The 12864-nt window shown below is 51.4% G+C and overlaps 5 protein-coding genes across 5 annotated transcripts; 2 read left to right on the plus strand and 3 right to left on the minus strand.

The window, feature by feature from the left end:
• Positions 1-466: 466 nt before the first annotated feature.
• ASPACDRAFT_32006 (alpha,alpha-trehalase) lies at positions 467-2930 on the minus strand (the record flags this gene model as incomplete). The annotated part of the gene is made up of 5 exons (XM_020199850.1): positions 467-599; positions 674-2412; positions 2467-2588; positions 2657-2732; positions 2805-2930. The coding sequence occupies 5 exons, from the start codon at positions 2928-2930 to the stop codon at positions 467-469; spliced, it is 2196 nt and encodes a 731-aa protein (XP_020054288.1).
• Positions 2931-5263: 2333 nt separating this feature from the next.
• On the minus strand, positions 5264-6547 carry ASPACDRAFT_122740 (short chain dehydrogenase/reductase family). The gene is made up of 4 exons (XM_020196565.1): positions 6371-6547; positions 6053-6287; positions 5652-5955; positions 5264-5583 (listed from the first exon to the last, which is right to left on the minus strand). The coding sequence occupies exons 1-4, from the start codon at positions 6398-6400 to the stop codon at positions 5364-5366; spliced, it is 789 nt and encodes a 262-aa protein (XP_020054289.1). The 5' UTR covers positions 6401-6547; the 3' UTR covers positions 5264-5363.
• Positions 6548-7088: 541 nt separating this feature from the next.
• Positions 7089-8126, plus strand: ASPACDRAFT_62213 (deubiquitinase OTU2; the record flags this gene model as incomplete). Its single annotated transcript, XM_020203771.1, has 1 exon — positions 7089-8126. The coding sequence occupies one exon, from the start codon at positions 7089-7091 to the stop codon at positions 8124-8126; it is 1038 nt and encodes a 345-aa protein (XP_020054290.1).
• Positions 8127-8161: 35 nt separating this feature from the next.
• On the minus strand, positions 8162-9311 carry ASPACDRAFT_80057 (putative thiol methyltransferase). Its single transcript, XM_020205555.1, has 2 exons — positions 8709-9311; positions 8162-8622 (listed from the first exon to the last, which is right to left on the minus strand). The coding sequence occupies exons 1-2, from the start codon at positions 9198-9200 to the stop codon at positions 8266-8268; spliced, it is 849 nt and encodes a 282-aa protein (XP_020054291.1). The 5' UTR covers positions 9201-9311; the 3' UTR covers positions 8162-8265.
• Positions 9312-10413: 1102 nt separating this feature from the next.
• On the plus strand, positions 10414-12864 carry ASPACDRAFT_80059 (MFS transporter). The gene is made up of 3 exons (XM_020205556.1): positions 10414-11044; positions 11107-12113; positions 12209-12864. The coding sequence occupies exons 1-3, from the start codon at positions 10663-10665 to the stop codon at positions 12503-12505; spliced, it is 1686 nt and encodes a 561-aa protein (XP_020054292.1). The 5' UTR covers positions 10414-10662; the 3' UTR covers positions 12506-12864.

Below are 12864 nucleotides of genomic sequence, written 5' to 3' on the forward strand. Positions count from 1 at the left end.
CACAGACCTGACAACCACAGCCATGGCCCACTTCTTACTCCCTCCCCCCTTTCATCGCTCACAGACATTAAACAGAAAAACGCTGGCTTGAATTCAACTCATCACTCATCATCGTACTCAGTACGACTGGCTATCAACTCCGACATTCAAACAAGCAAGAAAAGAGCACCAAGCAAACCCTCAAGGTCCTCCACCGAATCTTGACAAGCTCCCTTCTGCTGCGTCCTGACCGCACAACAACCCAAGAAACAACAACTATGTAGGAACTATAGCCAGCCAATTATACTCTATCCCCACCGCTTTTCAAGTCCATCTAAAAAGTCTTCAAGGTCCAAAAAGCCGAGACCGCAGAACGAAAGGACGTTTCCAAAGCTCGACCCCAAAAATCGTCGAGAAATATAAAAGAATTTCAAGATCTCGTGACGAGGCAGTGACAACTCACCCGAGACATGTCAAGTGAATGCGCTTACAAGATTTCATCTTGCACGCTGACAGCCTTGTTGTACGTCTCGTAAGGGGTGATGGCTCCAAGAGCACGTCGTTGATGGGCGTTGAGGATCTCCAATCCGTAAACGTAGCTGGCATTCACCCAACCAAATCTAATGCAAATAAGTTAGTGACCAGCGCGCAAGGGGGAAAATAGCTTCGTGCCATGCGACTCGGGAATTCTTACCCTTCACGGGGAGCCCCCTTGAAATCCACGCCTTGGTTGCCGTACTCGGCATCCACCCGATGTGGGTCAATGGGTCGAGTGACATCGTATTTCTCGACCACCACCCCGTTGAAATCCACAAAGGCCTTGGTGATCATGTACAGCCACTTGTAGGTCAGTCGTTCGGCTTCATCTTGGTAACCGTACCGGATCAGTCCGGTCCAAGCAAGCATCTGCTGAGGCGCCCAGCCATAGGGGTAGTCCCACTGCCGGTTGGGACGATCCAAACCGACGACGCCCCGCGACTCTTCGGTTCCTGACACCAGGCCACCATACGCTTCGAATCTGTGGAGAGCCTTGACCATTTGAGACGCTTGCTGCGGCGTCGCGAGACCGGCCCACATCGCCCAGTAGGTGGTGGCACTCTCGTAGTTCGTTCGTTCTTGCTTGGCAGTGTCATAATCGAAGTACATGCCTTTCTCCTCGTCCCAAAGATAGGTGTCCATGCGCATCTTTCTGCGTCGGGCGCGACGGTCCCACACAGACGAGGATTCAAAGGCGATGTCCTTGGTAGCCTCCGTCCGGAACTCATGAGGGATCTCCAGCTTATCTTTGAAGTAGGTGCGAATTACCCGCGCAATATCCACTTCATACTTGTACAAGAGCGAGTTAAGATCAACCGTGGCTAGGTTAGCGCAGACCTTCTCCAAACGGTAGCTGGTATCATGTCCAGACTCCCGCACGGCTCGATCGTGCAAGAAATACTCGTCAAGCTCGGGCTCCAGGACTTTGCGCTCGTTGTAGGCCTGGACAAATTCGTCGAAAGACATCCCGTGCTTTTCAGCATAGGGAGTAAGGATATGATAGAAGTGAGTGGGCTCCGTCTCCGGAGGGACACCACTGCCTTGAGGACGATACCTCGAAAGACCCGACACCGGGTCAAACCGCGGCTCCGCAGTCCAGACGCTGTAATACTCCTTGATGGCAGCAAGAGTCGCATTTCGAAGGAAGTCCATAGCATCGGGCTCCAGCTTGATCCGCTCGTACACACGCAGTGCCATATCAGTCAAGAATGGCGGCTGAGAGCGCATCAAGTAGTAGGAGCGGTTAGCATTCAGAATCTTGGCGTAGTGCTTGATGCAGAAACAGAAGTTGATCACCATGGCCTTGGCCAAGTCAACTCTGTCGCTGACCAGTAAACCGAGCGAGATCATGTAACTATCCCAGCCGTACAGTTCGTTGAATCTTCCTCCCGGCACTACGAACGGAACTCCGGTGTATTCGGTCTTCTGGGTAGCCTCGTCAACCGTCTTGTCCATCGCCAAGGCCAGCATTCCAGGTTTGCTGTTGAGGTCCTTCACGTAATCGGGTGTGATGTTGGCGTCCAACATCTGGACATCCAGGCGAAGCTCCGGGTAATCTTCTGCGATCTTCTTGTAGTACTCATACTGTTCGGGAGCCCCCACAGGAATGTAGATCCGAGGCCTAGGGTCATCGGTCCAATCCTTGGGGTCCCTACCCGCTTCGGCGATGTTCGAGCCGTCAATTCGCCGAGTCAAGGCGGTCCAGAATGAGCCTCTGATAAGGCGGGAAAGACGGGAAACCGGGTTCTCGCTCAGACGAGCCTCGTCCAGAACAATAGTCTTCCGACCGTAGTCCTTGGCGATTGTGAGTTCCTGGAGAAGATTGGATAGCATGTATGTGCCTCGCAAGTCGAATCTGTTGTATCCCGATGATGCAGCTGTTCCTACGGAGAAGACCTTCGTCCATGTCAGCTTTTATTCGAACGTAGCCCACAACGAATCCACTCCTACCTTTGGGCCGACATCTTCGATGGTGATCTGCATGTTCTGATCCGTGTCTTCCCGTTTCAGGAGATCGTGTAGTGTTTTGTCGACATCGATAAGGAATTTGCGGTCGTTTGACGGGGTCTCATCTGTGGCAAGGATGCGTCAGTCAAATGTACCTTGGTGCAGCCAAGAAATGCTTCTTTCTCGAGCGTACCGTGACTGGCTCTTCTCGCTGGAAAACCGCCTCCCAGGAACTCTTGAATGTCTTCCCGGTTGAAGGACTTCAAAGTCTGTGGTTGAAAATTGAGAAATGGTCAGCCACGCTTGTTGTGGGCTTATCTGACTTAATCCGTTGTACGTACCGATGAGAATGCTCGCTTGCGATCCCTGATGCGCGCTTTGCCATCGTCGCCTCCGTAGTAGACGTCGGGATCTGAAAATGGGTCAAGCGACTGGTTCCGGCGGTGTTGGGCGCTTGAGGAGCTCATCATCGAAGGGGGGGGGACGTAAGATGGAGGGGAGAAAAAGTTGCTCAGTGACGGGTGAGGCGAAAGAAAATACTAGGGCAAAAGAGGATCGGAGCAGGGGTTGTTGTTGGTTTGCCGGCTAAAGGGGGTAGCACAAGGATGCCGATAATTGAGAACGCTAGGCTCGTTCGTGGCGCTGGGAACGACAGCTGGTTCGTATTGAAAGATACCAGCTGGGATCACGATCACAAGGAATGATTCCTATAAGTGGAAAGTAGAAGCAGGGCCAAAGGTAGATGTACTTCCAGGGTCTGCTGAAGTGCAGCTAAACAAAGAGGATGTCCCCGGGAGAAGAGGAATAATATTTTTGGCCACGAGTCGAAGTTTTGGCGTCCGCGGAATCTCGGGGTACGTCACACTCGGGGGTGGGTTCTTTCAGAGTAATTGAGGGTTATCGCGTGGGGGAAAAAAGGAGCGGTGTGCACTCGAACAACAAAGCTCAAACAGAATGTTGTTGTGAAAAACAAAAGTAGAAAAAAGGGGGAGGGGTGGAAAAGACTTTCTCGGGCTGGTCTGAATTCGTATCTTCTTTTTTAAACAACAGGGTTCAATGAGATGTCCCAAGAAAGAAGTGGACGGGCGATGTGTGAAAAGGCGAGAATGAGGTTCCCTTGGAGACTATGACGCCACGAACCGATGATGTCGCCTGCTCCACTCAATAGCGATTTCTTGTTGGTATTTCGCCCGCTGACTTCGGTTCCAATGATGATAAGCCAGCTCTGTACCGACCGGTGCGAAATCTCCCGAATCCTCGAGATTGAGATGGTTCAGTTACTATCTGGACGCTGTGCCTGCTCATGCTTTCTCTCTGCGTCCTTGACGTGGCGTTGGATAGCGGTGCGATAAGAGAGCAATCGGCGGCGGGGAACCACAATTGTGTCTCTGATAATCGAGGCACAGTACAGTAAGGTGAGGTGGACGCGTTTCACCCACCACCTGTACACAGGAGAGCCAAAAAAGAGCACATGACAGAGCCACAGAGAAGCAAGGAAGCCCAAAAGAAGTAATTGAATCAAGGTTGAAAACCAATTTCACCGTTTGGGTACGATGCTTGCTTGCTTGTCTTGTCTTTTTTTTCCTCCTGCATCATGCACTGTATTTGTTTATCGATTTGGTCCATGCACATTGCTGCGGTCGTACCAGATCCGACTTAGCATTGGATTTAGCGTTTCTCAATCGAATTGATCACGGGGGAAGTAAGATCGACATGATCGAGATGCTTAAGACAATCCATGGTTTGGTAGCACGGTCGAATCATCATCACTCCGTTTTGTTACACACGGAGGTTGAGTCCTGCTGTCCTCGAACTGCGGGGGGAGCGTCGTTGGGTAGCTCAAACATTGTTAAGCAAGTGGCTGGCAACCCTTGATGAATACCTAACGCAATTCCGAAAGCCATGCACGATGCAGCGACAATTGTTAAGGATCATTGAATGCTATGGCAAGGCTTCGGTCCCGGCATAAGGTCGAGAAAGACTGCGCGGTCTCGGCAACGCCCAAAAATATTCGCCATGCCGGCGTGCAGAGTCACAATCTGCCAAGGACAGAAATTATTGTATCACTTGTCGAAGTTGAGCTGTTCTGGCCCGGGTTTCCAACCCAACATTCATAGTAGTAACTCTGTTGCAGAGTCTCGGGTCGTTAGTTTCTAGACTATCGTGCTCGGCGCGCTTACTATCAACTGTCGATGACTTTATGTACCGTCCACAAACCCATGGCCTGCCTCTTACCCAGGACTTTGTCATGATGGGTGAAGATTGAAACAAGACGTTATCCTTTGTCGAGATTCTGTAATCGGTGAGGTTTCGTTCTCAGGAATCACAATGTCATTATGGTTGAGATTGGCTCCTTGCTGTTTATGGAAAGTTGAAGGCAGAGCCGAGCGGAGTGAGATCGTCCCTTCCGGCCGTAAGTCGCGATAAACCCCTAGAATCATTCTCGAAACATTGTACGCATGTACGGAGTACATCTGGCTGTAAACATTCCGACCGATGACAGGCAATATGATATGTTGCCGATGAGTAACATGCTTTGCCTTACGACCAAGTACCGGTAGATTACATGCATACAGAAGATCAAGATAATCAATGTGATACGTATGGCTCCAAGTTCTGCAGTGACATATCGATAACTTGGTCAGCTGATGTTGAGTGTTATTAGCCTCAACAATGTGGCGCCTCAACACACACACTATTGCCTACAATGCTCAAAAATGACACATCTCCCCGTACTGGTATGGGTCATGCTAGTTCATCAGGTGGTACTGGCTCGCAAACTACGAACTGAGAGTGAGTTCCACCGGTAGGTCAGAGCCTTGATTAACCTTCATGTTGATTTATCTTTGAAATGACTATAGGCTAATGTCTCGACTGCTTCGAATGGCTGACAGCACTGATTACAGCTTAGCAGCCACAGAGCTTCCACCGTCAACAGTGATAGTTGCTCCGTTCACATATGCACCAGCCCGGCTCCCCAGGAATAGACAAGCCCCTGCCACATCTTCCGGACTTCCGATACGACCCAATGGGATATTCCCCTCGATGGTCTCGCGATGCGCCTCCAAGGTGGCGGCCATCATCTTACTCTGGAAAGGACCACAAGCCAGAGTATTCGACCTGCCAGAAAAGACGACCACATTAGCTCAACTCTCATCGGCAACCAGACAGCGAGGGCCGCAACATACGTGATATTCCTCCTTCCAAGATGATTAGCCAAGACTCGGCTCAGATGATGCAAACCAGCTTTACTAGCGCTGTAAGCAAAGGTCTCCAGCGCCGGGACTCTCAACCCATCGATACTGCCAATGTTAATGACCCGAGCCGGGTCGCCCGGCGCAGCAGCCTTCTCGAGCAAGGGCGTGAGAAGCTTGGTGAGGTCGAACACCCTGTGGAGGTTGAGAGTGAGGACCCGTGTCCAGGCGGAAGATGGGTAGTCATCGTATGGGGCACCCCAGTTCGATCCCGAGTTGTTGACGAGAATGTGAAGCTCTGGTATCAATCAGGTAAGCGCTTCATAACTCTTGCCACCCCACTTCAACTGCCAGCCCGCTCGTGAGGGGGACCGAACGAAAGACGCAGCACTCACTACTCTCGCGCTTGGCCAGCTCTTCTGCCAATTTCTTGAGATCTTCCTCTTGGTAAAAGTTGGCGGGAATGGCATAGGCCTTGCCCCTGCCGAGCGCATTGAGCTCGCTGGCGGCCTTCTCGCAGGCCTTCGCATCGCGCGAGGAGATATAGACGGTGGCACCGTTCGCTACATATCCCTCGGAGATCATGCGGCCAATGCCTTTGGCTCCGCCAGTGACCAGCACTACTTTGCCCTGATAGCTAGCTTAGCGTTCATGATACTCGACTGGGAAAAGGGGGTGTGTGCCGCTAGATTTTGCGTGACAATGCGACTAACCTTAACATCGAAGAGTTTCTGGACGTCCATGATGGGCTCACTTTCGAATCTTCAGGGTCTCTATTTATATATGATAGAGCTATAGATGTAGAGTACCTGCTGAAGAAATAGTTCACGTTAAAGCGTCGAACTCGCGAGCGGTGCCAGATGAAGCTCCTTATACAATGCGGAGAGAAGATGTCGGGGTAAACTAACCGACGGCCGAGCGATTACTGAGCGGCTTGGCACAAGAAGCCGAGGCAATCCGGACTGAGAAAGAACCAGGGCACAGTTGAGAGGGTGATCACTGTTTCTTTGGGTTCTGGTTACATACTCATATCTCGAGGAAGTATACCGACTTCTCAAAGGATCATTTTTAAAGAATCCGTGGTAGTCTTTGTACCTACAGTGATGCCTGGTGCCTGAGGTTGTCCTGAGGTTGTAAGCTCCGGTCTAGTCTAGTGATATGTATGCCTGAGGCGTCGATCTCTAGAGCGGAAGGACGGAGGACCGCAAAAAGTGCGCGCTGCAGTGGCGGGGCAATTCCACCCTGCGTGTTTGTTATCCAGCAAAAGTCCAGTAGCCCACCTTTGGGACCTATACCCTCCATTTATCCACGTTCTTCTTGCATATTTTCCTTGGAGTATTTGAACTCATACATATCCAGTTGGGGAGTTGTTGTTTTCATCCTTATATCTCCTTGTATACCACAACAACCAATACAGCCAACCCTGCAGCCATGGAGGAGCTGCAAGCCCGACACCGCAAGGAACAGAAAGACCTGCAAGCGAAGATCACCCAGAAGAAAAAGTCCGCCACCAAGAAAACGCGCAAGGGGATCAACGATGAATGCGATCGCCTGCAGCGGGAGCTCACGGAGCGACACCAGGCACAGATTGCGGAGTTGAGCGGCGAGCCCGTGGACGGTAGTCTCGAGGACCTCAGCCTCAACGACAGCAAGTCCGACGATGATGATGACGAAGTTACGAGCAAAGACGACGCCAAAAACTCTACAGATGATCCCTCGGCCTCCACAACCACAACGACGACGACGTCGACGCCCCCAAGCAGCAACAGCAGTAGCACCACCACCACCACGGACACCCCGCAGCCCTCCGGCGGCCCGCGCCCCAAGAAACCGAACCGTCAAAAGGCCCGTCTCGCGCGTCGTGCCGCGGAGCAAGCGGCCCAGTCGGCGATTGCAGCAGAGGAGGCCGCGAACCAGACCGACCACCGGGGCAACGAGAAGGAGGTGATGGATGCCGTGTTCAAGCGCTTGCAGCTGAAGGAGATTGAGATCAACCCGGACGGACATTGTCTGTACTCCGCGATTGCGAGTCAATTGGACGAAATGGGTCTGGGGCTCAGACCGGATCCCAAGAGGATGGTTCTCCAGGCTCCCACGCAGTCGCGAGTGGAAACGGTCACTTTCCCGAAGCACGATGGGTACCGAGCGGTCCGGGCGGTGGCCGCGGACTTCATTGCTGAGCATAAAGATGACTTCGAGGCGTTCATGGAGGAGCCACTGGATCAGTACACCAGGAAGATCAAGCTGACTGCCGAGTGGGGTGGACAGCTCGAACTGCAGGCGCTGGCGAGGGCATACGGCATCGAGATCAATGTTATACAAGGCGACGGGAGGATCGAGAAGATAGAGCCGGGCGATGTTGATGGACTTGATGACGAAGCGAGGGGTAAACGGGTCATCTGGCTGGCATACTACAGGCATACATATGGGCTTGGGGAGCATTACAACGCACTATCAAAGCAGTCCTAGAGAGAGAGAGAGAGAGAGAGAGAGAGAGAGAAGCAGCGGAAGCGAGAATCAATTTGAGCGAATCAGACCGGTGGATCCATCAGGGATTTGACTGATTCATGATGATGTGTATCCGTCTCGAGTTCCACCCACAAGCGCACTACCGATGGCGCCATACGGAGACTCGATCTTGGACCACCCCGTTGCTGTCCTTACCACCTTCATGTGTCCGAGCAGGCTGGAAGTACGCCACGCGCTCGAGACCATGCTCGCTTGGCTCGCGAAGAGGATCCATCTTGCATCGACCCTGGGCGTCATACGGGATCTGTTCACCCGGGTGACTCAAATGCTCCATGTAGGCCTCCGATGAGACTCCCCAAGGGGGTCCCTGTTGCGTCGGGTCCTTGTGCCTTGGAAACTCTAAGCAGATTAGATTGCCGCACGGTGAAGGCGCCAGAAGCTGGGTGTGTCGCAAAGCCCAATTTGGTCGCATCGTTGGATTTAGTGCGCAGAAGAACTGTAGATACGTGTAAGCCCAGATTCTGGCTATCATGGACGAAGATACGAGAAACGTAAAACAGGGATCAAGCTAAGTAGCCTTACCGTATAATCGTATATCAAGTCAAAGCAGTTAAGCGGTAGTTGTAGACTCTCCAACCAGTCATTCTTGAAAAAGTCGCCTTGCACGAACGCAATCTTTCCTCGACCTATTCCAGAATCTCGGACAGGGTACTTGTCCCCATTCTGAGCCGCCTCGCTCTCACAAATCTTGAGTGCAGCATCGCTATACTCCAGTCCATAGGCATCGTAGCCAAAGCTGGCAAGAAGAAGCACATCCACTCCTCTGCCACAGCCGGGAACCAGTGCTTTCTTTCTGTAGGTTGCTCCCTGTGCATCCGTGGCAATTGGACCTCCGAGGGTCGCGCGCTGCTGAGTGAGGGCATCTTCCAATGCGGGATTAGGAATACCCTTGTCCCAAGGCAAATTGTCGTTCTTATCCCAGAGTTCAGCCCAGCCGTCAATATAGTCATCCCCTTGATACTTGGCCAACGTGTCCCTGACTTTGCGTTGCATGGTGGCTTTGTCTGAATCCATCTTGCTTGTGGTTTCGTAGACTGTATGAAGATAAGATGGCGTTTCGGAATATGGAGGTTGTAGATTCAATGGCACACTTCGAGATTGATGACGATAGTAGCCCGTTGCGTGTATGCATGCTCTAAAGCATAGGCAGGCAGGATGTTCGATCAAGTATCGGTTCGAAATGCTGGTGGGCGTGGGGCAACTTGGACCGGCGGATCCGAGTCACAGTATCCACAAGAGTCAACCGGGCTGGATGCAGTCTGAACAATCGGCATACTCACCCCAGACGTTTTTGTCAATGATTTTAAGCTTAAATGTCTTGAAAACGTGTGGAGTCGAGCTCAGACTTCAGAGGTTGACCAATGCACCATTGTTATTGCTCGAGAGCTTGCTCTTACCATGGGAGAGACAACTCATATGATATTTCTACTATAGTGAGCTGCACCTAGATTCAATTGAATAACAGTTGAGAGTCTCAGAGCATTCGTCGTATCCTCAATGATGATGAGAAGAATCGAATTTCTTTTCGCAACAAGGACCTGGAGCAGCAACGATAACCACTCACGAGACTGGCAACTGGTAACAAAGTACATATTGCACAGTTCAGTTCTACCGAGAGACTCCAGCTCTCCACTCCCCGAGCGGGCATTGACCTCGGCAAGTTTCTTGTTCTTGCGATGGAGGGCGGCAATGCCCGCTCATCAAGCCTTCCGACTGGAGCCCTCGGATGGAACGGCATCGGCCTTGGCTTGCCTGGCTCTACCAGATTAGGACTTAGATTTGCAGAATGGGGTGGTTTGCTCACTGTTGCTTACATACTCGTACTGTAGACTTTGTTGGACTCTTTCGGAATCCCAGTGGTGAAGCACACAATCGGCAAATTGATAACGATGGATCCCTTGGAAAGAAGAAAGGAAAGTAAAGTGGGGGGAAGAGGGAGGGTCCACGCGGGCGAAGGCCATCGCCTGCCTGTTTGGGATCCATGCGAGATATGGACTGCACAACAAGTGGAAGAGACTAACCGACCAACACCTCCTCCTCTAAAGTCGTTCAGGATTTTCCCCGTTGTTCCAAAACTATCTCCGCACAATATTTCTTTTGCTTCTTCTCGTCTTCTCTTATCGGCCATGCATATTTAAGACAAAGATCTGCTCTTACGCAGCTCGACAATGGCCAGCGAGCTTCAACATATTAGCCAGGCATCATTTCAACTCAACTACTAGTCACACTATCCCCACTGAAGGCCGCATGCGTGATTCTCTTCGCTTGCTCGGCCTTGTCGTCTCTGTTATCTTCCATCCTGGCATTAGAACATAATTCCCACCCTGCCTTTCCTTAAGATCCAGGGAAGAATCAGACAAGCCAGTACAAATAGCTTTACTGCTCGCTAAGCCGTACATTGCCACTCGCATCTCTGAGAAGTCGTGCTCGGATGTCAATATACCACCCATTTCCGCTCTAAATATCTCTATGGGTAATGGCGGCAGGCAAGAGCATTCACAAAGACGAGGTCGAAAGCCCTGCGGGTACCAGCGAGACTCACCGCGACGTTGTACCGTCCAAGAATATAATCGAGACACACATTGACGATAAGCCTGAGCCTCAGAAAGCCGACAGCTCTCCGGTCATAGAAGGTAAAGATGAGGAAGATCGTGCTTCTTCGACTCACACGTCTCACGAGGAGCAAGAGGAGCCAGTTGTGGTACCCCGACTGGAGCGTAGGGGGCTCTTTGGGCAGCTCACCCTGCTGGCGGAGGTGGTAGACCCCAAAGTCTATCCTCGGAAGACGAAATGGTTCATCACATTCATAGTTGCAGTGGCCGGGGCTGCAGCTCCCATGGGCAGCTCGATCTTCTTCCGTGAGTCTATTCATGTCCCCCGACACCAAGCCCGTTCTAACCCGTGCCTCCACTGGGCAAAGCCTCCTTGTCTCAGGTATCAAAGGAACTAGGTACCTCGACTACCGTCACGAACCTGTCAATCTCATTGTACATGCTTAGCATGTCTATCTTTCCACTGTGGTGGTCTTCTTTCAGCGAAAGGCTTGGGCGACGAACAATATATCTTGTCTCTTTCACTCTCTTCGTCATATTCAACTCATTGTGCGCCATCTCTAGCTCAATCGCTATGCTCATTGTCTTGCGACTCCTGAGTGGAGGTGCTTCTGCCTCGGTTCAAGCAGTTGGCGCAGGGACTATTGCCGATCTTTGGGAGCCACGGGAAAGAGGGCGTGCCATGAACATTTTCTATCTGGGGCCGCTGTGCGGGCCATTGATAGCTCCCATTGTTGGTGGTGCTCTAGCTGAGCGATGGGGGTGGAGAAGTACCTTGTGGTTTTTGGCAGTTTGGGGAGCTATCACTGTCATCCTCATCTTTCTTGCACTTCCTGAAACCCTGGCCGTCTCTGGTCAGGTAAGACAACTCAAGGAAGAACAAACAGAACCGATAGATCGTCAATTGAGTCGTGTTTCATCTCGGCAAGTCATTCACGTTACAACCAAATGGCTCAAGTATCTCAAGATGGTACTCTTGGATCCTCTGAAGATTATTCTCTATCTGCGGTATCCCCCGGTTCTGCTCACGGTCTACTATGCCAGCATCACGTTCGGCTCTCTATATGTACTCAACGTTAGCGTTGAACACACGTTCGGAGGTAGCCCGTACAATTTCACTACAATCATCGTCGGCTTGCTATATATTCCAAACTCACTGGGTTACGTCGTGGCCAGTACCTTCGGGGGCCGTTGGATGGATAGCATCATGCAACGGGAGGCCAAGAAAGCCAAACGGTACGACGAAAATGGCAAGCTTATATATCATCCTGAAGACCGCATGCGCGAGAACGCCTGGCTTGGGGCTTTTCTTTACCCTGCTGGGCTGATATGGTATGGCTGGTGTGCGGATCGGGGCGTGTTTTGGCTGGCACCGGTACGTCCCAAGCCCTCAAAGCTGTCAACTACCATCAAAGAATTCTTGTTGTCCCTGTTTACACATTCTGAAGCCTCACTGACTGAACCCGGCAGATGATTGCGAACTTTTTCTTTGGTGTCGGCTCCATGCTGATATTCGGTATGGCAACGACGATGTTGACCGAATTCATGCCCAAGAAATCATCTGCAGGAGTTGCACTCAACAATTTCATGCGCAACATCTTCTCGTGTGTGGGCTCTGTGGTCACTGCGCCGATCATAGATGCCATCGGCAATGGGTGGCTTTTCACCATCCTTGGACTAGTCGCTTTCGCGAGCAGTTCTGTCCTCTTTGTGATGAGGATCTACGGACCCCGATGGAGGAAATCCATGGACGCGCTCAGAAAATGAAATCTTATATAAGAAGGCTGTGAGCATCTTTTATACTCGACCAAGGGCTTTGGCATTGCTTTGGGTATCCATGTCAAGATCTTGGGCTTCTATCGGCGCAGTCTGTTACACGGTGACATGAGTATCTGACGTCGACAGGAGGCTTTCCCGGGTAAATATCACAATGCATGCATTCGATTCTCGTTTTAAGTCCCTGCGTGAAGCTGAGTCTAGGCCCCAACCTCGGTGCCACAGAAATGGTGATCAATCTGGCCGAGCACCACAGCATATTCCAGGAAACTTGCACAGCATCATGATACCCGACGCATGGTCATGTTTATTTTTAGAGTTAGTAATGACGGCATACAGATGACTCAATT

Source organism: Aspergillus aculeatus, assembly GCF_001890905.1.
Source record: "Aspergillus aculeatus ATCC 16872 unplaced genomic scaffold ASPACscaffold_12, whole genome shotgun sequence".
Classification (NCBI taxonomy): domain Eukaryota; kingdom Fungi; phylum Ascomycota; class Eurotiomycetes; order Eurotiales; family Aspergillaceae; genus Aspergillus; species Aspergillus aculeatus.

What these genes read in the sequence shown, in the direction of transcription:
- ASPACDRAFT_122740 (XM_020196565.1), bottom strand. Translation starts at nt 6,400, where the DNA reads ATGGACGTCCAGAAACTCTTCGATGTTAAG. An exon ending in AGAAACTCTTCGATGTTAAG is followed by an intron (nt 6,288 to 6,370) that starts GTTAGTCGCATT and finishes GCTAGCTATCAG; the next exon opens with GGCAAAGTAGTGCTGGTCAC. An exon ending in CTTGGAAGGAGGAATATCAC is followed by an intron (nt 5,584 to 5,651) that starts GTATGTTGCGGC and finishes CTTTTCTGGCAG; the next exon opens with GTCGAATACTCTGGCTTGTG.
- ASPACDRAFT_80057 (XM_020205555.1), bottom strand. Translation starts at nt 9,200, where the DNA reads ATGGATTCAGACAAAGCCACCATGCAACGCAAAGTCAGGGACACGTTG. An exon ending in ACTTGATATACGATTATACG is followed by an intron (nt 8,623 to 8,708) that starts GTAAGGCTACTT and finishes ACGTATCTACAG; the next exon opens with TTCTTCTGCGCACTAAATCC.
- ASPACDRAFT_80059 (XM_020205556.1), top strand. Translation starts at nt 10,663, where the DNA reads ATGGCGGCAGGCAAGAGCATTCACAAAGACGAGGTCGAAAGCCCTGCG. An exon ending in GGGCAGCTCGATCTTCTTCC is followed by an intron (nt 11,045 to 11,106) that starts GTGAGTCTATTC and finishes CACTGGGCAAAG; the next exon opens with CCTCCTTGTCTCAGGTATCA. An exon ending in GCGTGTTTTGGCTGGCACCG is followed by an intron (nt 12,114 to 12,208) that starts GTACGTCCCAAG and finishes TGAACCCGGCAG; the next exon opens with ATGATTGCGAACTTTTTCTT.